Source organism: Hypanus sabinus, chromosome 11, assembly GCF_030144855.1.
Source record: "Hypanus sabinus isolate sHypSab1 chromosome 11, sHypSab1.hap1, whole genome shotgun sequence".
Lineage (NCBI taxonomy): Eukaryota > Metazoa > Chordata > Chondrichthyes > Myliobatiformes > Dasyatidae > Hypanus > Hypanus sabinus.
The window spans coordinates 104,245,247-104,268,313 of NC_082716.1; the positions used below are offsets into that span (position 1 = coordinate 104,245,247).

Sequence of the window (23,067 nt, forward strand, 5' to 3'; positions counted from 1 at the left end):
GAGAAACTACGCACTACAACTTTACTGGTCTTCCCAACCCTTCCCACACCCCCACCCCCTTCCATTTTACACCTTGAGGGAACTTACAAAGAGTTCCACTCTCACGTCCCATGCTCCTGTTTCTGTGCACGAGTGCTGCAAGCAAGCTCAGTTTCAACGTTTAAGCAAAGTTTGGATAGGTACGTGGATGGCAAGGGTGGCGATGGCCCCGACGCAGGTCAGTTCGGCACGGGCTAGATGAGTTTCTGTGACTGTCGGAGTAGGCCATTCCATCCCTCAAGAACATTCATCTTTCCTCGACCTACCTTTCTTTAAAAATATTCAATTGTTTCCAATACCCTTTGAGGAAGAATTGCAAAGCACCCCCCCCCCACCCCCGAGAGAGGAAATCTCTTTTAATTAGTTGGCCGTCATTAATTGGAGGATTGAGTACAAGGGCATTAAGGTAATATTGTAGCTCTGTAAATCTGGTGGGACCTCACTTGGGATATTGTGTTTGGTTCTGGTTGTCTCATTATAGGAAGGATGTGGAAACTTCAGAGACGGTACAGAGGAGATTTATTTATTTCAGGATCTGCTGCCCCAGCAACCCCCGACAGACCCAATTAAACCTAACCCAATCGCAGGACAATTTACAATGACCAGGGTGCTGCCTGGGTTAGAGAGCATGCCTTATGAGAATAGGTTGAGTGAGCTGGGGCTTTTCCCTTTGAAGCGAAGGAGGATGAGAAGTGACTTGATGGAGTGTACAAAATGATAAGAGGCATAGATTGAGTGGGCAGCCAGAGACCTTTTCCAGGGCAGAGGTGGCTAATACCAGGGGGCTTAATTTTAAGCTGATTGGAGGGGGGGAATGTCAGGTAATATTTTTACACAGGATGGTGGGTGCAAGGAAAGTGCTGTCAGGGAGGTGGTAGAGGCAGATACATTAGGGACAATTCTGATAGAAAAATGGAGGGCTATCTGGGAGCGAAGGGCTAGATTGATCTTAGAATGGGTTCAGAGGTCGGGGTAACATCTTGGGCAGAACTGCCTGCACTGTGCTGTACTATTCTATGTTAAATGAGCCCCTTACTTTCAAACACAGATCCCAGTGCCAGGTAGCAGGAGGAGATAGTCTCTCCAAGTCCACCCTACCCAGGCCCCTCGAGCTGCTTGTATAGCATTAAACTTCGCCATAAATTTGCAAGGAGCGCATTATCCATGTGAGGTAATTTCTAAAAGAAAACGTGCCGCTTGCCCAGTTGTTGAGCTGAGATTTGGAGTTGCTCCTTTAAAACCTGAGCTCTGAAAGTTTGTTACGGCGAGTCAGGGCAGTCTTTCAGACCTTGAATGTTAATGTCAATTTTTATTTTGCCTTTATCTAATGGTAAATCTGGCCTCTAGTTTCTGCCCAACTGCCTAGGGTTGCTTTTGTGTGAGTATGTCGCATTCTGTCTCTCTCACTCTCTCTCATGTTTAATACCTCTGGATCAGCACAGTGAGCCAAATCCATTCCCTTGTGGCGGTCGGGACATCTGCAACAAGTTAGGATCATTTTACAATCAGCCTGGAAATGGCAGTCTTTCTCTACACAGTAAATTCTTGTGGCCTTTACGTTCACAGTTCCCCCTCCCCAGTGCTACCCTCTTGTCCTCACCATACTCCCCTCTCCTACCACCTCCCCCCATCCTCCTACCCCACTGCTCCCTCATCTCACTGCTCCTTTCTTATCTCCTCTCACCCACCCCCTCCCCTCTCCTCCCCACTCACCCCCTGCTCCTCTCTCCAGCCTGCCCTCCCTCCTCCCGAGATACTCCATTATTTTGTGTGTTGTTTAGTGATTCCTATGATGATTTCTGTGCTTCACCTTGATGATACGTTTTAATTTTTTTTTATTTTTCAGATTGTAATCACTGGAATTGGAGAAGAGAATCTTGCGGCTGGACCTGACAGTAATTTTTATTTTTATTGGCTGCCAAATAAAATGTCAAAGACTTATTATGAACCCATTTTGATGGCTAGCTGTTTCCTCTGCACCATTGTTTGGTTCACTGTGTCATGTGTTGCTGCTAGAGAGAATAAGCCAAACCCTTATTGATGGGGAGTTCTCCAGTCTGTTCGCTGACCCGACCAGCTCTGCTGTGGAAGTCTGAACCCTGACGGTGGGAGTTCTCCCGTCTGGAGTTCACAGACCCGACCAGCTCTGCTGTGGAAGTCTGAACCCTGACGGTGGGAGTTCTCCCGTCTGGAGTTCATAGACCCGACCAGCTCTGCTGTGGACGTCTGAACCCTGACGGTGGGAGTTCTCCAGTCTGGAGTTCACAGACCCGACCAGCTCTGCTGTGGACGTCTGAACCCTGACGGTGGGAGTTCTCCAGTCCGGAGTTCACAGACCTGACCAGCTCTGCTGTGGACGTCTGAACCCTGACGGTGGGAGTTCTCCCGTCTGGAGTTCACAGACCTGACCAGCTCTGCTGTGGACGTCTGAACCCTGACGGTGGGAGTTCTCCAGTCTGGAGTTCACAGACCCGACCAGCTCTGCTGTGGACGTCTGAACCCTGACGGTGGGAGTTCTCCAGTCTGGAGTTCACAGACCTGACCAGCTCTGCTGTGGAAGTCTGAACCCTGACGGTGGGAGTTCTCCAGTCTGGAGTTCACAGACCTGACCAGCTCTGCTGTGGACGTCTGAACCCTGACGGTGGGAGTTCTCCAGTCTGGAGTTCACAGACCTGACCAGCTCTGCTGTGGACGTCTGAACCCTGACGGTGGGAGCTCTCCAGTCTGGAGTTCACAGACCCGACCAGCTCTGCTGTGGAAGTGCAGCCCTGGCTGGGGTTCAAGCTTTCACTGACACTTCTCCCCCTCTGATATCCTTGCAGTTTGAAGACGTGAGAGTTCAGGCAAAGACCAGTTAGATTCAGAAACAGATTTATTTATCAGTTGAACATGTCATTTGCATTAACAACCCACACCCCAGGGATGGCCGGGGGAGGGGGAGGTGGTGGTGGGGGGGGGGGGGGGGGGATGTCATCACGCATTCTGGTGCCAGCACAGAGTACCTGCAGTTTTGACGGAACAACGCAGAACACAACAGATCCAATGTACCGAGCGACTGCAGAGCAGTCCAAATTCCTCCCCCTCTCTCCCACCCATGGAGCCTCACCCCAACCCCCAGCGGACTAGTGGATTCGCAGGCATTTGCAGACTCCAGTCATCAGCCTTGTGGACTTAAAGATCAACCTTTGGTCTTCCAGCCAGGCCATTTACTTGTGGGTGTTCACCCTTTGGCAGTGTGTCCTCGCCTACCCATCTTCTGCACAGCTAGTAATAAAGTCCTGTCTGGTTTCCATCTCCCTCAAACCCCTGAGGACACAAGCCAACTGCTGCTTCCCAACAGAAAATTCTGCTGTTCGCCTACCTTGGGGCAGTGGGGTGGAGATACGTTTCCACCAAAGGGGGTGTAAGGTGCTTCTACCCTCTGCTAGCCTTTAGGTCACCGTTGAGCAAGGTGTAGCCTCCCCCACCCCCGGAAAATCAGGGTCAGGTGAAGTTATGGCAGCAGATGGTGCATGTTACATCCTGGTTATGTGATGCCAGACAGACAGTCTCTGAAGAGGATTGATAATGGCTGGGGTCACCCATCTCATAAAGACACTGCCCAGAAGGTGGCAATGGCAAACCACTTCTGTTGAAAAAGTTGTCAAGAACAATCATGGTATGAATAAACCATGATCGCCTATGTTGTATGGCACGCCACAGAACGACAGTGACTTCTGGATTACTTTTTCATTCTTTACAACCAGTGAAGTACTTGAGAAGGTTTGTGATAGAGGAAACAGAGCGACAGGCAAGGCGTCCTGCAGCTTCCCAGAACCAGCACTGTGCTATTGAGCAGAGAACTCCGAGGAGGAACCTGGCCTCCAGGACGCTGGGGGTTGAGGTCTTTGGATCCCATATCAGCTATCCCACCAAGGCTAAATACTCGGCCCAATGTAACACTGCCCACTTTTGATCCTCTTATACCTTTCTGAAGCCCTCCTTGTATCTTTGCTGTAAACCTTCACTCTGTTCCGCTGCAGAAGGCAGGATCTCCCATTGGCCAATCATTTCAAATCAACTTTCCATTCACATGTCTACATAATGAAGCCACACTCAGGTTGGAGGAGCAACACCTCGTGTTCTGTCTTGGTAGCCTTGAACCTGATGGCACAGACATTAATTTCTTCAACTTCTCGTAATTTTTTGCTCCCCTTTTTTCTTCCCATTCCAGGTGTCCTTGCCTCTTATCTGCCTATCACCTCCCTCTGGTGCCCTTCCTCCCCTTCCTTTAATGTCCCACTGTCGTCTCTTAAATTTCTTCTTCAGCCCTTTACCTCTACCACCCCCAGCTTCTCACTTCACCCTCCCTGTCCTCCCCATGTATTATCTGCCGGCTTGTACTCCCACTCCCTTGCACTTTACTCTGGTTTCTGCCTCCTTCCTTCCCAGTTGTGATGAAGGGTCTTGGCTTGAAATGTTTTCAATTTATTCCCCTCCGTAGATGCTGCCTGACTTGCTGAGCTCCTCCAGCATTCTGTGTGTGTGTTGCTTAAAATTCTTGAACTTGTTTACTAATACTTTCATGGTCTTATCCCACCCTTTATCTGTCATCCCTAGCCCAGTGACTCTGATATCAGCTCTACTGTTCAAGCCTCATAATCAGCACAGAACTTAATTATAACCCCCCACCCCACCACGCCTTCAGCTGCTTGAGTCCTAAACTCTGGTCTGGAATTCCATCATGGAACATTCAAAGTTCAAAGTAAATTTGTATATACTGATATTTACATATACTGTATGTCACCATATACTGCCTTGAATACAATTTCTTGCAAGCCTTTACAGGAAAATAAAGAAATAAAATAGGATTTTGTGGCCAGACAATATGAAGATGGATGGAGGGGCATGTAGTTTTGAGGAAGCAGAGAGTCTACAGAAGGACAGATTTGGAGAATGGGCTAACAAGTGGCAGATGGAATACAGAGTCGAGAAGTGTATGGTGATGTCCTTTGGTAGAAGAAATAAAAAGCAAATGCAGTTTTTAAATGGAGATAAAATTTGAAAATCTGAGGTGCGAAGGGACTTTGGAATCCTCATGCAGGATTCCCTGAAGGTTAATCTGCCGGGTGAGTCGGTGGTGAGGAAGCCAAATACATTAATTTCAAGAGGACTAGAATGTAATGCTGAGGCTGTATGAGGTACTGGTGAGGCCAAGTTTTAAGGCAGAGGTTTGTACGTTCTTGATTAGGGCATGAAGGGATATGGGGCAGGAGATTGGAGCTGAGAGGGAAAGTGGATCAGTCATGACGAAATGGCAGAACAGCCTTGATGGGCCAAATGGCCTAATTCTGCTCCTGTATCTTGCGGTCTGATTTGTATAAAACTATAAATAGCATAACTAGAATACTGGGACATTAAACAATATTGAATCTTGACTGGCAGTTCAATGAACAGAAGACAAATGAATCATGCACGTTATGAACAAACAGGCCTCAGTTGGTCAAGGTTGATCGTGGATGTTGTGTCCTAGCTCTCTCTAAGTACACAAGCCTGGGTGGTACAATATGGTGAGCAAGCTCCCCTCCTTACACAGCTGATGAACACAAAGGAATGGCAGAGACCGGATACAGTTTAGCACCAGCTGCAAGGCAGGAGTTGCCAGTCAGCATTGAACTCAATGTACGACGGCCTTAGGGACTCCAGCTCTGGATTTTTCCCTCGGTTCAGTCCCAAAGCCTTCCTCCCATGAGTGGGCTTAGCTGCAAGGGAGATTTGAGATCAGAGTCTCCCTTCTCTTAGATGAGCTGCCAACCACGGATAACACATCAGGTGGCACGGCACAAAATATGCCTTTGAGCAGAAAATCCTACAAAAGGTAGTGGATTCGGCCAAGTATATTGCGGGTAAAGCCCTCCCAATCATCTACTTGAAACATCATCGTAGAAAAGCAGCATCCATCATCAGAGATCCCCACCACCCAGGCCATGCTCTTACCTCGCTGTTCTACCAGGACACTACCAGGTCCAAGAACAGTTATGGCCCCTCGATGATCATGCTCTTAAAGAAAAGAGCGTAACTACACTCATTCTATTTCTGATCTTCCAGATCTAATGATACCACTTTGACCCTGTCTTGTTATTTCATGCTCTTGCTATTTATATGTGGATTTGCAGATAGTTGTCTTCTATGCTCTTGCTCTTTCTTTGATCTTGTTTATAGTTACTATTCCATAGATTTGCTGAGAATGCCGGTGGGAAAAAGAATCTTAGGGTTGTATGTGGTGACATGCATGTACTCTGATAATAAGTTTTACTTTGAACTTTGGTGAGCCTCATCTGCCTGAAGCGACTGGTTTTAAGGTGTCAATAACCCACCCTTGCCCCTTCTCCTGTCAGTAGAAGCGACTTCGGTGGGCTTCGTAGCTAAACCACATGAGGGCATGGGTGTCAGAGACCTTTTGAGGTGCACAGCATTGGGAGCATTCAATAGTTAGTGGGAGCTCGTCCCCGTTACTACCCTGGGCTGTAACAACCTGAAAGAACCAAGTAATAAATGAGGTAAATAAGAGATACTGAGTTGTAGAGCCCACGAAAGCGAGACTATAGGACTCTATTTCTCGCACTTTTAAAACTTCCTTATATCTGCTGCTGACCGGGTTTTTAACCTCTGCCTTAATGTGTCCCTGTGTGGCTTGGAATTGGATGTTGATGTGAAGTGGTTTGTATCTATAGGCTGCTGCAGGATGGGTTAACGCGCTGGGACATTGCCTTCTCCACCAGGTGGCGCTGTCCTCCCGCTCTCAGTCCCTCCACTAACACCCAAGCCCTGGGAACAAGGCACGGTGTAATCCACGGGTCATAGGCTGAGAGTATGGGGACCTTGTGCTGTCTTTTTGCACACTGATGTTGGAACATTTTCTTCCCCTCTGCCTTCAGATTTCTGAATGGGCAATGAACTCACTGTTGTTTCTTTGCTCTCACCTTGCACTACGTACCTAATTTTTATATATTTCTCACTGTAATTTAGTTTTTTTTATTATATATTGCACTGTATAGCTGTCACAAAACAACAGGTTTCATGGTGTACACTAGTACTGTGCAAAAGTTTCAATCTCATAGCAAGGCTTTATAAGGCACTGGTGAGGTCCCACTTGGAGTACTGTGAGCAGTTCTGGGCCCCCTACCTTGGAAAGGATGTGCTGACGTTGGAAAGGATTCAAAGGAGGTTCACAAAAATGATTCCAGGATTGAAAGACTTGTCATTTGAGGCGTTCCTGGCAGCTCTGGGCCTGTGCTCACTGGAATTCAGAAGAGTGAGGGATCTCATTGAAATCTATCGAATGTTGCAAGGCCTTGACAGAGTGGATGTGGAGAGGATGCTTCCTATGGTGTGAGGAGTCTAAGATCAGAGTAGACAATCTCAGAATAGAGGGACGCACATTTAGAATGGTTAGGAAGAATTTCTTTAACCAGAGGGTGGTGAATCTGTGAAATTTGTTGCCACAGGTGGCTATGGAGGCCAGGTCACTGGGTATATTTAAGGCAGATGTTAATAGATTCTTGATTGGTCAGGGCATGATGGGATATGGGGAGAAGGCGGGCGAATGGGGCTGAGAGGGAAATGGATCAGCCATGATGACATGATGAAGCAGACTCGATGGGCCAAATGGCCTACTTCTGTTCCTGGTCCTATATAAATAGCTAAGGCTTTTGCACAGTACTGTAGTCATTCTGTGTATTCCACTTCATCGCTGCGAAAAAAAAACAAATTTCATGATAGATGTGAGGGATGATAAACCTGATTCTGATATGGGTCTCTACGTGGACTGAGAGTGGGAAGGGGGCAGGGAGAGGGGAATCATGGTTAGGAAAGGGAAGGGAGAGGGGAGGGATCGAGAAGCACCAGAAAGACCTTCTGTAATGATAAATAAACCAATTGCCTGGTGTCTCAGGGCTGGGTGTGTCTGTAGCCCCTCCCCTCCCGCCCCCAGAACTCCTTCTCTGCCACCTGTCCCACACCCCTCCTGTGTTCATCCCTCCAGCCTCACCATTCCCAATATCCTTCGCTCCCACCAGATAGACAAACTTGCTCTCTGCTCCACGTTGACAAGCACAATACTGTGCAAAAGTCTTAGGCACCTTAGCTATCGATACGTGCCTTGCTCTTCAGCACAGGACCATGTGCAGTAATATTAAAGCTGATTCTGACCCTCAATATTAGTGTGACAGGAGGCTGTTATCATTGGCGATACTTAGTGGCTGACACTTGGAATTTAAGAGCAGACGGGTCATGTTACAACTGTGTGAAGCACTAGCTGGCCCAGCCAGAGTACTGTATGCATTTTCTGATCCCTGCACTACAGAAACCACAGAGGAGTTAGTTACTGTCCATCCTTCGTTGAGAGGGGCAGTAAAAGTGCTCCCACTGTGCCAACGGGGGGGGGGGGGGGGGATTTCTGGGATTCACGCCCAGTCACTGTGAGCATGTGGCTGTGGTTACACAGGTTGATAGGGCATTTAGGAGGGCATACGGCATGCTTGCCTTTGTAAGACATTGAGCTCAAAAGTCAGGAAGTTACGTTGCTACTTACTCGCTGTCTGCCACGGGCTGCCGGCATTTAGGGCAACAATGAAGGTCCTCTATTTCTGGCGGAGTTCATGGCTTCCATCATTGTGTCATTAGTTTCCTCTCAATTTTCATGCAAGTCCCGGGTGGAGACTCAGGAATACCGTCACACTCAGATGTAGAAGGATTCTTCATTGCAGTTTCCGTAACACTTTTGTTTGACCGGTCAGGGTTGTTAGCCCTGAGCTGAACCCCCGAACCTGGGCCACTCTTAGTCTGGCTGCTATCCTTTGACCGGTTTGGCCATGGGTGATACTACCAGGAGCCAAAGCACAAAGTCCTGACTCTAGCCAACATAGCTCTCCGGGTCACTGAGGCACGCAAGCCTCCAAACCAGGTTACATTTCAGCTTTGTAAACTTCCAGTTAGGCCGCGTCTGGAAAACAGTTTTGATTGCCCCAATATAGGCAGCATTTCGAGACGTTAGAGGGCACGGAAGAAGTTTCCCTGGACATTGTCTGGATTGGAGGGCATTAGAGGCTGGACAAACTTGGGCTGTTTTCTCTGGAGCAATGGAGGCCAAGGGGAGATCTAAAAGAGACAGAGATAGAGGAGACAGACTGCATCTTTTCCCAGGGCATGCATTTAAGGGTGCAAAGACACTGATAGGATTGTACTGCAGAACCCCAACTGAACAGAGAAGAACAGATATGTCATCAGATTAAGGGAACATGCAAAAATAATAGGGTTGTTGTCATGGGGGATTTCAACTTCCCCAATATAAACTGGGATCTTCTTGGTATAAGAGGGTTAAACGAGACTGAAGTTAAGTGTATCCAGGAGGGTTTCTTAAATCAATATGTGGTCAGTCCAATGAGAGGAGGGACTGTACTGGACTGGTGCTGGTTAATGAGCCTGGCCAGGGAACTGCCCTTTCAGTGGTTAGGCAGTTAGGGAACAGCGAGCACAACTCCTTATCTTTAACTTTCAGGATAGCTATCGATAAGAATAGGTATGGTCCCTGAGGGAGTTTTAAATTGGGCAGGGCTAATTACAAGGGCACGAGGCAGGAACTAAGGAGAGCTCATTGGGAACACCTATTTTTTCCGGCAGGTCCACATCAGACATCTAACGATCAATTACACAGCATAGAGGAAAGGCACGGTCGGGATCAGGTTAAACGTCACTGGAAAATGTTGTGAAATTTCTTAACTTAATGCAGCCATACAATGCAATAGATGATAAATGTAGAATGTATGAATCAATCAATAAACTGATTCCTGTGAGTATACGTAAGTTAAACAGTTAGTGCAAAAATATTTTAAAAGTGGAAGTGGTGTTCATGGGTTCAATGTCCATTCAGAAATCGGATGGTGGAGGGAAAGAAGCTGTTCTTGGATCACTGAGTTTGTGTCTTCTGGCTTCTGTACCTTCTCCCCGATGGTAACAATGAGAAGGGGGCATGTCCTGGGTGTTCCTGTTAGAGAGAAGGAGAAGGATGGATATAAATGGGTATAAACATGCTAGGTTGTTTGGAGGAAATGTTGGGTCTCCTAATGAGTAGTAAGGTGGTTAATTCCCCAGGGCCTGATGGGGTTTACCCTAGCTTATTGAAGGAGGCAAGAAACGAGATTTCTGGGGCCCACATCTCAGAAAGGATGTGTTGTCACTGGAGAGAGTCCAGAGGAGGTTCATGAGGATGATTCTGGGAATGGAGGGGTAACATATGAGGAGCATTTGGCAGCTTTGGCTCTGTACTCACTAGTATCTAGAAGAATGTGGGGGGATCTCATTGAGGTAAGGAGGAATTTTTTTAGTCAGAGAGTAGTGAATCTGTGGAATGCCCTGCTAGAGACTGTGGTGGAGGCCCAGTCCGTGGATATATTTAAGGCAGAGGTTGATCATTTCCTGTTCAGTCAGGACATCAAAGGATATGGCAAGAAGGCACGTGTATGGGGTTGAGCGGAATCTAGGATCAGTCATGATGGAATGGTAGAGGAGACTTGATGGGCTGAATAGCCTAATTCTGCTCCTATGTCTTGCCCAGTATCTTTGTGTCCTCTCTAGCCGTAGGCAAAGTCCCAGAAGATTGGTGAGTGGCTAACGTTGTACCTCTATTTAAGAAGGGAACAAGTGAAAATCCTAGGAACTATAGACCGTTGAGTCTCATGTTAGTTGTAGGGAAACTGCTGGAGAAAATTCTTAGGGATAGGATATACAAGCATTTGGAAACCCATGGCCTAATTAGGGAGAGGCAGAATAGCTTTGTGGGGGGGGGGGGGCAGGTCGTATCTTATCAACGATTGAGTTTTTTGACAAGGTGATGAGAGAGATTGATGAGGGTAGGGTAGTGGATGTTGTCTACATGGATTTTAATAAGGCATTTGATAAAGTCCCTCATGGGAGGTTAATCCAGAAGATGAAAATCTGTGGTGAATTGGCTGTTTGTATTCATAAATGGTTGGATAGAAGACAGCGGGTACAGGTTGAAAGGACTTATCTAGCTGGAGATCTGTAATTAGTGGAGTTCTACAGGGGTCTGAGCTGGGACCTTTGCTGTTTGTGATCTATGTAAATGATCTGGATGGAAATGTAGTTTGGTGGGTTAGTAAGTTTGCAGATGATACCAAGACTGGTGGAATTGTGGATAGTGTAGAAGACTGGCAAAGAATACAGCTCGATGCAGACCAGTTGGAGATATGGGCAGAGAAATGACAGGTGTAGTTTAACCCAGATAAATGTGAGGTGTTGCACCTTAGTAGGGCAAATTCAAGGAGACAGTACATTGTTAAGGGCATGGTCCTTAACAGTGTTGATAAGTAGAGAGATCCTGGGATCCAAGTTTATAGCTCCTTGGAAGTGGCTACACAGGTCGATGAGGTGTAAGAAGGCTTATGGAATGTTTGCTTTTTATTAGTCGAGGCAATGAGTTCAAAAGCCAAGAGGTTATGTTGCAATTTATAAAATTCTAGCTAGGCCCCATGTGGAGTATTGCATACAGGTCTGGTCACCCCACTTTATGAGGGATGTTGAGACTTTGGAGAGGTTCACCAGGATGCTGCCTGGTTTAGGGGGCTGGACAAACTTGGGTTGTTTTCTCTGGAGTGTCGGAGGCTGAGGGGAGACCTGGTAGAGGTTTATAAGATTATGGGAGGCATAGAGAGAGTAGGCAGGGAGTGTCTGTTCCCCGGGGTTGAAATGTCTAATACCAGAGGGCATGCATTGAAGGTGAGAGGGGGGTTGGTTCAAGGGGGATGTGAGGGGTGTCTTTTTACTCAGAGGGTGGTGGATGCCTGGAATGTGCTGCCTGGTCTGGTGGTAGAGGCAAATAGAGGCTTTTAAGAGACATTTGGATAGGCACACAGATGTAAGGAATATGGTGTAGGTAGGAGGGATTAGGTTCGGGCTGAGATCAAATGCAGTGTGGAACACTTCTGCTGGGTCACAGTATGAAGACTTTTCCTCTTCAGTTGCCAACAGTGGAAGACGTGATGAGCCGTCAGCATCGCTCGTTGTTTGGTACCCTTGGACTCTATGTCATGAGAGTGGGCTCCTAGGAATAGTACCAACGCTGGAACCGGGTAGCAGTCACCACTGGAATTCCCTTCCTGGGATTGAACGTGGACACAAGAGGCTGGTGGTCAGTCACTGGAGTAAACTTTTGTCTGTCGAGGTTATTGGTATCAATCTATGTGTAGTTGTGTCCTGCGCTTGGCAGTGATCTTGAAGCAAACACAACTGAGCGTTCAGATCCTTCATAATGACTGTCAAAATGGCTCTAATGCCATAAGGGCATGCATCGCACGCCAGTCTGATGGGCAGAAATGAGTCATAATGGGTGAACAATTCATCTGGTGTTATTAGTCTCTTTGTTTCCTTGAATGCTCTTTCACATCTTTCTGACCGTTCCCCCCTTGCTCTGGTCTGTAACAGTGCATTCAATGGATGCTGCACTGTAGCAACGTTTGGGAGAAGCTGCTGGTAGTTTACAAGGCCCAAGTATGACCTGAGTTGTGATGCATTTTTGGGTTTGGGTGCCTGTAGCACTGCTCCAGTCTCCTCTTGCCATTTATGTAAGCTATGCTTGTCAATGAACATAGGCCCTTCGGCCCGCAATGTTGTGCTGACCCTCAAACCCTGCCTCCCATATAACCCCCCACTTTAAATTCCTCCATACACTTGTCTAGTAGTCTCTTAAACTTCACTAGTGTATCTGCCTCCACCACTGACTCAGGCAGTGCATTCCAAGCACCAACCACTCTCTGAGTGAAAAACCTTCCTCTAATATTCCCCTTGAACTTCCCTCCCCTTACCTTAAAGCCATGTCCTCTTGTATTGAGCAGTGATGCCCTGGGGAAGAGGCACTGGCTGTCCACTCTGTCTATTCCTCTTAATATCTTGTACACCTCTATCATGTCTCCTCTCATCCTCCTTCTCCCCAAAGAGTAAAGCCCTAGCTCCCTTAATCTCTGATCATAATCCATACTCTCTAAACCAGGCAGCATCCTGGTAAATCTCCTCTGTACCCTTTCCAATGCTTCCACATCCTTCCTATAGTGAGGCGACCAGAACTGGACACAGTATTCCAAGTGTGGCCTAACCAGAGTTTTATAGAGCTGCATCATTACATCACATCTCTTTAACTCTATCCCTCGACTTATGAAAGCTAACGCCCTATAAGCTTTCTTAACTACCCTATCTACCTGTGAGGCAACTTTCAGGGATCTGTGGACATGTACCCCCCAGGTCCCTCCACACTACCAAGTATCCTGCCATTTACTTTGGACATCCACAATAAGAGATTTCATTCTTGAAGAACTCACATTTCTCTCCCTTTGTGCACAGACTGTACTCACTCAGCCTGGGAAGCACTTTACCAAGGTTCTGGAGGTGCTCGTCATCATTTTTGCCAGTCATGATGATGTTACCAAAGTAACACTATGTTCCAGGATACCTTGGAGCACTTGGGCCTTTACTCTTTGCCAAATCGCTGGAGCTGATGTGATGCCAAAGATGAGACGATTATACTGGAACAATCCCTCGTGAGTGTTGTCTGTGAGGAACGTGACTCCTGCATCTCCATTCGCAGATAAGCTTGTAACAAATCAAACTTTGAAAGCCTCTTCCCACACGCCACAGGTGCAAAAATCTATTCGTGGCAGAGGATACTGCACGGTACGCAGCACAGGGTTGATGCTCACTTTGAAGTCCCAGTAAATGCGAACGGCTCTGGCCTTCCCGTTCTTGATCACTGGGACAAAGGGCATGACCCGATCACTCCACTCAGCCTTGGAGAGAACTCCAGACTTCTCCACGCACTGAGGTTCAGCAGCCACTTTGGACGTAGTGCGTAAGGCACTGGACGCACTTTATGGAGTTGCTGCTTCCAATGCTCTTCTCAAACACCTTCTCGTTAGCTTTGATCTGTTGATGCCACACTGAGAGCTTTGACTGTGTGCCAGTTTAGTTGGATTTTTCTCAAACCATTCACATCCAAAAAATGTTGGTCCTCACTCTTCAATACATAAATTTCTAAGTTGTGTTTGGCCTCCATACGTCACCTTCACTTCCAGTTTGCCTTTGGGAGACACTATTCTGCCTGGGGAAGTCTTTAGCATCACTGAGGTCTTCTCTAAAGAACAGTCTGTTGTAGTCAGCCTCTGGAATTATGGACAAAGCTGACCCTGTATCCAGCTCCATTTTCAGTTTTACACCAGACACATCCACTGTGATCCAGATGATTTTGTGATCTGGATCAGTAATACTACGCAGTTCTAGGCATAGCAATTCACCTTTGTCAGACTCTATGTTGTCTGATTCTGTCATACATTTGTAACTTCATGCATTTGCTTTTCACTCGGTTGTACTTTTCGTCTGCCTTGCACATTCTCTCTACGCTTTCTGCAGACTTTGTCTTTGAATTAAGTCATTTGCACCGTGGGAGGATATGTCACATTGATAACATCTTTGGCTTTTTGCATCATTCAGGGACATTTTGTGCATTTCACATTAGCACCCTTTACTGAAGTCTCTAATGACATTGCAGTGGTCAGTGCTCATTCTAAGATCAGGTCTCGTTTGGACAGTCGCCTCTTCTGAGTGCTTTGACAGTGCATGCCACACACAAGCCTGCCCTTTAATGCATCAGAAAGACCATCTATAAAGTCACAGTACTAGGAAAGTTTGTGCAGTTCTGCAATGTATTTAGAAATGCTTTCATCCTTTGACTGGTTCCCTTCGTAAAATCTAAATTTCTGAGCTGTGACCTGTGGTTTAGGGTGCAAGTGATTTTGTAAAATTGTAACAATCTCGTCGGCCGTCTTCTCAGGTTACGTGGGAGACTGTCCATCCTTGCACCTGTTAAGTGTAGGGTCTTTTCTTTGCTCCTCCAAAATTTGTGTTACAATACAGTTCAACCCTCTTGATAGACATCTCCCAGCTTTCATCAGTGCTATCAGATTCACCAATTCCCTGACTGAAGCCACTACTTTAACTTTAAATTCAGTGTTACTCACAGATCTTGCGGCTTTCGCGTGCTGTCTAACTCTCGCTATTTCATCCCATAACTGTCGGTGCAGCTGGTGCTATTTTCCGACATTCAGGTTCGTACTTGTCACCGGTTTGTTGTGACTCTGCACAGCTACATGTTGATTAAATAAAATCAGTATGCAGGAGGTGACTTTAGCAAGTGTATTCACATTACGCAGACAACATACCAATACATAACATTATAGATCATTATAGATCTATATATTACAGAAACATTGACTCTTTATTCTTTGCTATAGATGCTACCTCCAGCATTTTGTGTGTGTTATTCTGGTTTAACCCATCACCAACCAGAGCTTGTTCCTCTAGCAACACAGTAGTTTAGCATAGTGCTTTACAGCACCAGTGACCAGAGGCGTGAGGCCCGTTGAATCAGGAAGGGCTGTTACTCCCAATCAGACGCAGTGACTCCTGGTTTGGAGAGGAGCAGCCAGCAAGCCTGCGTTACTGCTCCATAAGCCGGTGCGTAGTTACAACTTCCGACACATTGCCCTTCTCAATGCTTTGATTTATGTGCAGGAGATGAGACGTTAAGTTGAAGCTGTGCAAGACATTGGTGAGGCCTAATTTGGAGTATTGTTGGTTTTCATCACCTACCTACAGGAAAGATGTAAACAATGTTGAAAGTACACACAGAACATTTAGAAGGATGTTGCCGGGTCCGGAGGACCTGAGCTATAAGGAATGATTGAAGAGGTTAGGACTTCATTCCTTGGAATGTAGGAGACTGAGATGAGATTTGATGGGAGACATACAAAATTATGAAGGTATAGATAGTGTGGAGTAGGCAGTGGATGGTTATATGAGCAGCTGGTGTGTATCTCAAATCTAGATTATGCAACCACTGACACCAGGCAGACAATCTCTGAAGAATATTGATAATGACTGGGGTCACCCGTCTTGTAAGGGCACTACCCAGAAGGCAATGGTAAACCACTTCTGCAGAAAAAATTGCCAAGGACAATTATGGTCACTGAAAGACCATGATCAACCACTTCATACGACACAGTACATAACAAATGAACGACAGTGTAAATGCAAGCAGGCCCTTTCCATTGAGGTTGGTTGAGACAAGAACCAAGGGTCATAGGTTAAGGGTGAGAGGTGAAACATTTAAAGGGACTTGAGGAGATACAGAGGGTTGTGTGAGTGTGGAACGAGCTGCCAGCTCAAGTGGTGAATGTGAGTTTGATTGCGACATTGGATAGGTACGTGGATGGGAGAGGCATGGAGGGCCATGGTCCGGATGCAGGTTGATGGGACTCTGCAGAACAACAGTTTGGCGTGGACTGGATGGTTGAACGTCTGTTTCTGTGCTGCACGGTAGAGTGTTTCCTTTCTCCTCCCACAGTCCAAAGGTTGTTAGGTTAACGTGTTGTTGTAAATTGTCTCGTAATTAATCAGGGATTGCTGTGCAACATTGCTCAAAGGGTCGGAATGGTTTACTCTGCACTCTATCTCAATAAATAAACAGAATTTTCTAAGGCTCCAGATAATCCGGGGTATTACTGTGGCTCTGTAAGAGACAGCGTTCTTTCCTCAAACTCAAAGCACTGTTGATGTTCTGTCATTCTAGCCCAGATGAAGGGTTTCGATCTGAACCTCCAGATGCCGCCTGACTGTGTGTCCCCCCCCCCCCCACCCCATCCCTCCAGTTGCTCTGTGCACTTCTCCTAGAATGACTTTCCTTTGAAAGGGCATTTGGACACTCCCAAATGGGGACGTGTAAAGGTCCAGAAAGCTAGGTGACTGCTTGTAGTCCTGCGTTTGCTGCTTTATCCTTGATCCAAGCTCAGCGTCTGTTTGGTGGGGCCTTGCAGAGCACATGGATTGCCAACAGGAAACTTTAGGACAGCACGTTTAGTATTTCTGCAACGACTACACGGGGTGAGTGGAAGAATTGGGGGATGTGTCATAGACAAGTACAGCCCAGAAGTAGGTCCTTCAGCCCATCTAGTCTGGCCTGAGCCAGTCAAACCACCTACTCCCATTGACCTTCACCTGGACCATACCCCTACCATCTATCTGAAAGTCTCTCAAATATCAAAATCAACCTCGTCTGCATCACTTGTAGTGGCAGCTCATTCCACACTCTCACTATCTGCTGAGTGAAGAAGCTTCCCCTCAAACTTCTCAGCTTTCACCTTTAACCCATGACCTCTGGTTGTAGTCCCACATAACAGTGGGAAAAGCCAGCTTGCATTTACCCTCCCTATGCCCCTCATAATTCTGTATACCTTTATCAGATCCCTTCTCAATTTTCTACATTCCAAGGATAAGTCCTAACCTATTCAATCTTTCCTTATAACTCAGGTCCTCCAGACCCAGCAACATCCTTGTGAATTTTGCTAAGTTATTAAAGGAACGATTCTGTAAAATATTTATATTTATTTTATTTCCTTTAGTACTGAGATTACATACTTTAAAACATTTGACACCACAGGTTATTATTCCGGACACAGCCCTACGATGAGAAATTATGCTGTTGTACTCAATAAGACTGGATTGGAAATCTGTAGGCCAGGCAATGGAAGCTCCTGTCCTGTACAGGACAGTTGGTGGGGTAAGGGAGTTCCATTCTCATTCTGGTGAATGGTGAGAGGGAATTACTGTTCACAGCAGATTGTAAGTTATTCCAGCCCATGACATTCATTAATGCATAGACGCCAGATTCTGCAGATGCTGGAAATCCGGAGCAACACACAAAATACTGGAAGAACTCAGCGAGTAAATAGAAAGGAATAAACAATTGACATTTTGTGCCAAGACCCTTCATCGGCCCGAAACATTGACCGTTTATTCTTTTCTATTACTTAGAACCTTTGATAACAAGTTTGGCCTTGGCCCAACACACCAACACTTTATCCGTCTCCAGCATTTTGTGTGTGTCACTATTGGTCATTTTGAAGGTTTTATTTTCATCCCACCCCCTTCCTGTGCCATGCCACCTTACAATGGACGGTTCTTATGTCCATCAAGCCTCAGCCTGTCACCTGCACCAATCAGATTGTGAAAACTCCTCAATAACTAATGAATAATTCTTCACTACTTTCAAAACTCTAATACATGTAAATCCAGGAAACAAAAAAAAATCAAAAGTAAATTAAAAATTACTTGTTTTAATGCCCTCAAGGTATTTTCTCCTGGGTTTTGTTCACTGGGGATCAACGTGTAACGCTTTGAAATGTCGAGGCTTTCCTGCAATGTTGGTACCCAGATCTGTAGCACCATGGGATATTACATTACATGAGACACAGTAAGGATATTTCTACAGGAACAGCAGATGGGTCTTTTTTCTGTGCTGAATTCTTCTCAGTGTTGTATGTGCAGCTTGGGAACACATGGTTAACAGTTAGACCTTCTACAGGAAATATGAAGACGTTTCTGCTATCAGGGTTGCGACTACCACTGTAGAATTTGAAAAAGAGTCAGGGTGACAAGGATTGAGTGGGTCTGATGCCAACTTCTGCTCCCATTATGCCTGTCCACTTGTGCACTGGCTCAGAGCTGTCTCAGTGAAGGATGGAAAGGGTTCACAAGTCTCCTCTGCTCTCACAAGGCCTGGTTTCTAGCCTCTTGCTGCTCTACCTTCCTTTGAATAGCTTGCAGACCATTTACATTACAGTAACGCGCACTTGCATTTCATTTCTAATAACGTATCATTGCCCCTGTTTTAACTTCTGCAAGTACATGCTCGGCTTACAGGGCACAGCAGCACAGAGACAACCTCTCCAGTCCGTCCAGTCTAGGGCTTCCCAACTTTGGGTCCACAGCAGAAAACAAAAGGTTGGGAACCCCTGGCCTAGTCCACAGACCTATTCAAACGTTCCCTACAACTGAGTTCCTCAAGCCCCGACAACATCCTCGTAAACGTTTCTCTGCATCCAAATGCCTAGTTCCATCCATCTGTGACTGGACCGCAGCAATCCATACCCCTCCCATCCGTGTCCATATCCAAACTTCTCTCGAGACGACATCGAACTTGCTCCGCCACTTTCACGGGCAGCTCATTCCATACTCTAACCACCCCGAGTGAAGAAGTTCCTCTTTAAACATTTTGCCTTTTACGCCCTTAACCCATGACTGCTAGTTCTAGAGTGGTCACCTGATCCAGGAATAGACAGGTGGGGATGGGGAGAAACTCATCAAAGCATCTGGTGGGGGTTAAGGTCAAGGAGCTGAGGGCTGGCTGACCCTTCACCAAGCTCCTTCTCCATCACCATGGAGACCTTGACCGATGCTGGAGTCTGTGGCAAATGTGGTGTTAGCATTCACTTTGAGAGGACCAGAATATAAAACCGAGCATATAATGCTAAGGCTTTATCAGATGTTGAACCAGTAACCCATAACCTCTAGTTCTAGTCTCATCCCACCTCAGTGGAGAAAGCCTGGTTGCATTTACCTATCTATACCCCTCATCAGTTGCACGCCTCCCCTCGTTCGATTCAATCTTTCCTCATGACCTCAAGTCCCTGACCTCCAAGAGGATCACCACCTTGTTGTTGGGATGGAAGGCTTGCGTGCCCCAATGACCCAGAGAGATATGTTGGCTGGAGTCTGGGCTTTATGCTTTGGCTCTTGGTAGACAAACATTGGCGTATCAGATATTTACCTTGTTCTCCCTCAACCCTTCCCACTCGAGAACTTGTTTTCTTACTTTCCCGGGTCTGTGTCAGTGACAGAAAACATTAACCCCTGCTTCTATCTCCATTGACACTGCCAAATCAGCAAAGTACCTGCAGCACAGATTTGCTCATCAGCTTTCTATATTTATTACCCCTGCTGTCTGTGCTTAAGCTTGTTTTGGGATATTTACTGTATTAATGACAAAATGCAAGCCACTGCTGTTAAGGACAGATTTAAGCTCTACAATGAAAGAGCTAAGTGACTATTGAAAGGCCAGATACAGTGGATGTGTCCAATAGGACTAGAGGACACAGCCTCTGAATATAAGGACCTCCCTTTAGAAGAGAGATAATCATAGGAAATACATTTGATCTGCCTACATCCATCGACCTGCACTGGGAATCTAGCCCTCCATCCCTATAAGCTATTCAAACTTCTCTTAAATGTTGAAATAGAACTCATACGCACCACTTCCACTGGCAGCTCATTCCACACTCTCACTACCCACCGAATGAAGAAGTTTCCCCTTATGTTCTCTTTAAGCATCTCACCTGTAACCCACGACCTCGGGTTGCAGTCCCACCCAACCTCAGGACTATAACTTCTTGGTTTAGAACCTTTCTTGCACAGTGGAATAACATTAGCTATCCTCCAGTCTGCTGTGGCCTTTCCTGTTGCTAAGAATGATTTAGGGCCCCGGCAGTTTCTGCACTTGCCTCCCGTAGGGTCTAAGGGAACATCCTGTCAGGAGGTTTGCCCCAGGATAGCAAGCACCTCCTCCCGTGTACTCTGTACACTGTCCATGAAGCTGATGCTGCTTTGCCTCACTTCACCAGACTCTGTGTCTTTACGAGGAGGAACTTCTTTGTGAACCTGTGGAATTCATTTCCACAGTCGGCTGTGGAGGCAAGAGGACGCGGCTGAGGAGGGGAAACAAATCAGCCATGATGGAATGGGAGAGCAGACTCAATGGGCCGACTGGTCTAATCCTTCTCCTGTGTCTGATGGTCTTATATGAGCTACCAGCAAAAGTCATTAGCTTCGAGTGTTAAACATTTCTCTCTCCACTGATGCTGACTGACCTGCTGTGTATTGTCTGTAGATTACGGTTTTATTTCAGGTTTGTCCTTAGACTGAGGTAGCTGTGTGGTAAAACCTGGATGAATGAGAACATATAGGAACAGTGCTGTGGAGCGAACTGGCAAGGGAATGAAAAGTTGTTTTGTTTGGTTGTACAGGATAACGAACTTGAAATTGAATGGTGTGTACCGCCTTCAGTGAAGGTACACGAGCCTTGTGCATTCACCCATCTATGGGTCACAGTTTTCACGTTAAATCCATCCGAAGACTGGGTAGTGGTACCGAGAGAAACTTCGGCTCTGAGCTAGACATAGGAGCCAAGCCAAGCCTCGGCCTCTGAGGCAGAGGAAGAAGTCTGTGAGGATGTCTGCCAGAGAAGGGGTTCTGTGTGGTTGGAGCGAGGGCCTCGAGAGACATGGTCCAAGGAGATTTCATGACTCTGCTCCCTGGGGTGTTCTGTTAGCAGCCAGCTCGGGGGGGCTCAGGAGCCTCTGTCTGGAGCAGGTGCATGGTCAGTTCTGTGGAACGAGAGCACAAGGTTACACAGAGCTGAAGCCTCACCCTAATAGCACTTTAACCAAATAGTTGCCTCTATGCCAGAACGTTCTGGTTTTAAACCTCCGTGCAGCTCTGAAAGAACAGTTAGACACATTGGGTGAGATGTTAAACCAAGCCCTCAAAAACATTTCCTGGCTCCACGGATGCCAGAGTATCAGCTTTTTGTCCCCCCTCCACCTCACCATGACTACTGTTGCTAAAAGGACATCAGATCATTATCTCAGTCTCGTCCTATGTTATCAGATAAGCACAGAACATGGAGCACAACGCAGTACAGGCCCTTCGGCCCACAGTATTGTGCTGACCTTTTAACCTACTCCAAGATCAATCTGACCCTTCGTTCTCACATAGCCCTCCATTCTTCTATCATCCATGAACCTGTGTAAGTAAATAGAAGCAGAATCAGGCCATTCGGCCCATCAAGTCTGCTCCACCTTTTCAACATGACTGATCCATTTTCCCTCTCAGCCCCAATCTCTTGCCTTCTCCCCATATCCCTTCATACCCTGATTAATCAAGAATCTAAAAAAACTCTCTGCTTCCAAGAACCTTGGCCTCCACAGCCGCTTGTGGCAACGAACTCCACAGAGTCACCACTCTCTGGTTGAAGAAAGAACTTGTCTCCTTTCTAAAAGAACAGCCCTCTATTCTGAGGTTGCACCCTCCAGTCCTAGACTCCCCCACTACAGGAAACATCCTCTCCATGTCCACTCTGTTGAGGCTTTTCAACATTTGATAGCTTTCACTGAGGTCGAATGTCTGTAAAGTATCTGGTCTTACAGTGGTGTGTAAAAAAAAACACTACCTCTGACATCCCCCCGTACTTTCCTCCCCTCCCCTTCTATTGCCTTTTCAAAGATTCAAAGTACATTTATTATCAAAGTACGTACGCAGTATACAACCCTGAGGCTCGTCTTCCCTACGGAAAGCCATGAAACAAAGACAGACCCTGGAACCCACAAAAAATATCAATCCCCCTCCCCCACGTGCGCAAAAATATCATACAAATGCCAATAAAGAGGAGCAAAAAACACAATATAAAGTACAGAACTGAAAGGGTATCTGTTCAGCTCAGAAACCAGACACACCACATAAATTGAACTAAAGGGTGCAATCCACAAAGAATGCCAATTAAACCTCGCCCAGGACCCAGAACCCTGGTGCTATCCTCCGGCCGCTGTGGGTGAGAGACTGTCACACACAGGAAACTTCCTCCAGCAGCAGCGTGCAGGAGAGGCTGGATGACTTCAAATCTTCCTCAGCATTAGATCGGCAAGAAATGGAATCAATCATGTCTGCCCTGGGGAGAAGCCTCTGGCTGCCCACTCTATCTATCCCTCTTATCATCTTTGTACACCTCTCATCCTCCTTTGCTGACTGAAGGCGGCTCGGGCTCCTTTGGAAGTTGACTGGCACAGGCAGCAGTTTGCTGTCCTCCAGTCATTATCCTGAAGAAAGTTAAGTCAGCTGTGGGGTGTTTAGTTCCTTACTTTGGGCCGCGTCTCCCTCTTCACAAAACAGCCTTGCTAAAACTGGTCATGACTTGGCTCGGGAGTGTGAACATAGATCACCGGTGTGCAACCTGTACTGTGACCGGAACTCAGCTCCCGAGTACGGACGTAGATCCCTGTACAGGCAGTCCCTGGGTTACATACCAGTTCCGTTCCT

General features: G+C 46.6%; 2 protein-coding genes across 3 annotated transcripts in view; one reads left to right on the forward strand and one right to left on the reverse strand.

Moving 5' to 3' along the window:
* The window catches only part of nop53 (NOP53 ribosome biogenesis factor), a 43,599-nt gene extending 41,612 nt beyond the window's left edge, over positions 1-1,987 (forward strand). Inside the window, exon 13 of the mRNA XM_059985006.1 lies at positions 1,886-1,987. Within this exon, the coding sequence (XP_059840989.1) occupies positions 1,886-1,892 (7 nt within the window). The 3' untranslated portion in view covers positions 1,893-1,987. The remainder of the gene's footprint in view (positions 1-1,885) is intronic.
* A 15,524-nt stretch (positions 1,988-17,511) lies between these two features.
* LOC132402241 (hypoxia-inducible factor 1-alpha-like) overlaps positions 17,512-23,067 on the reverse strand; it is a 36,993-nt gene continuing 31,437 nt past the window's right edge. For both annotated transcript variants that reach the window (XM_059985008.1, XM_059985007.1), the window contains exon 13: positions 17,512-21,359. In XM_059985008.1, coding sequence (XP_059840991.1) covers positions 21,301-21,359 — 59 coding nt within the window. In that variant the 3' untranslated portion in view covers positions 17,512-21,300. The remainder of the gene's footprint in view (positions 21,360-23,067) is intronic.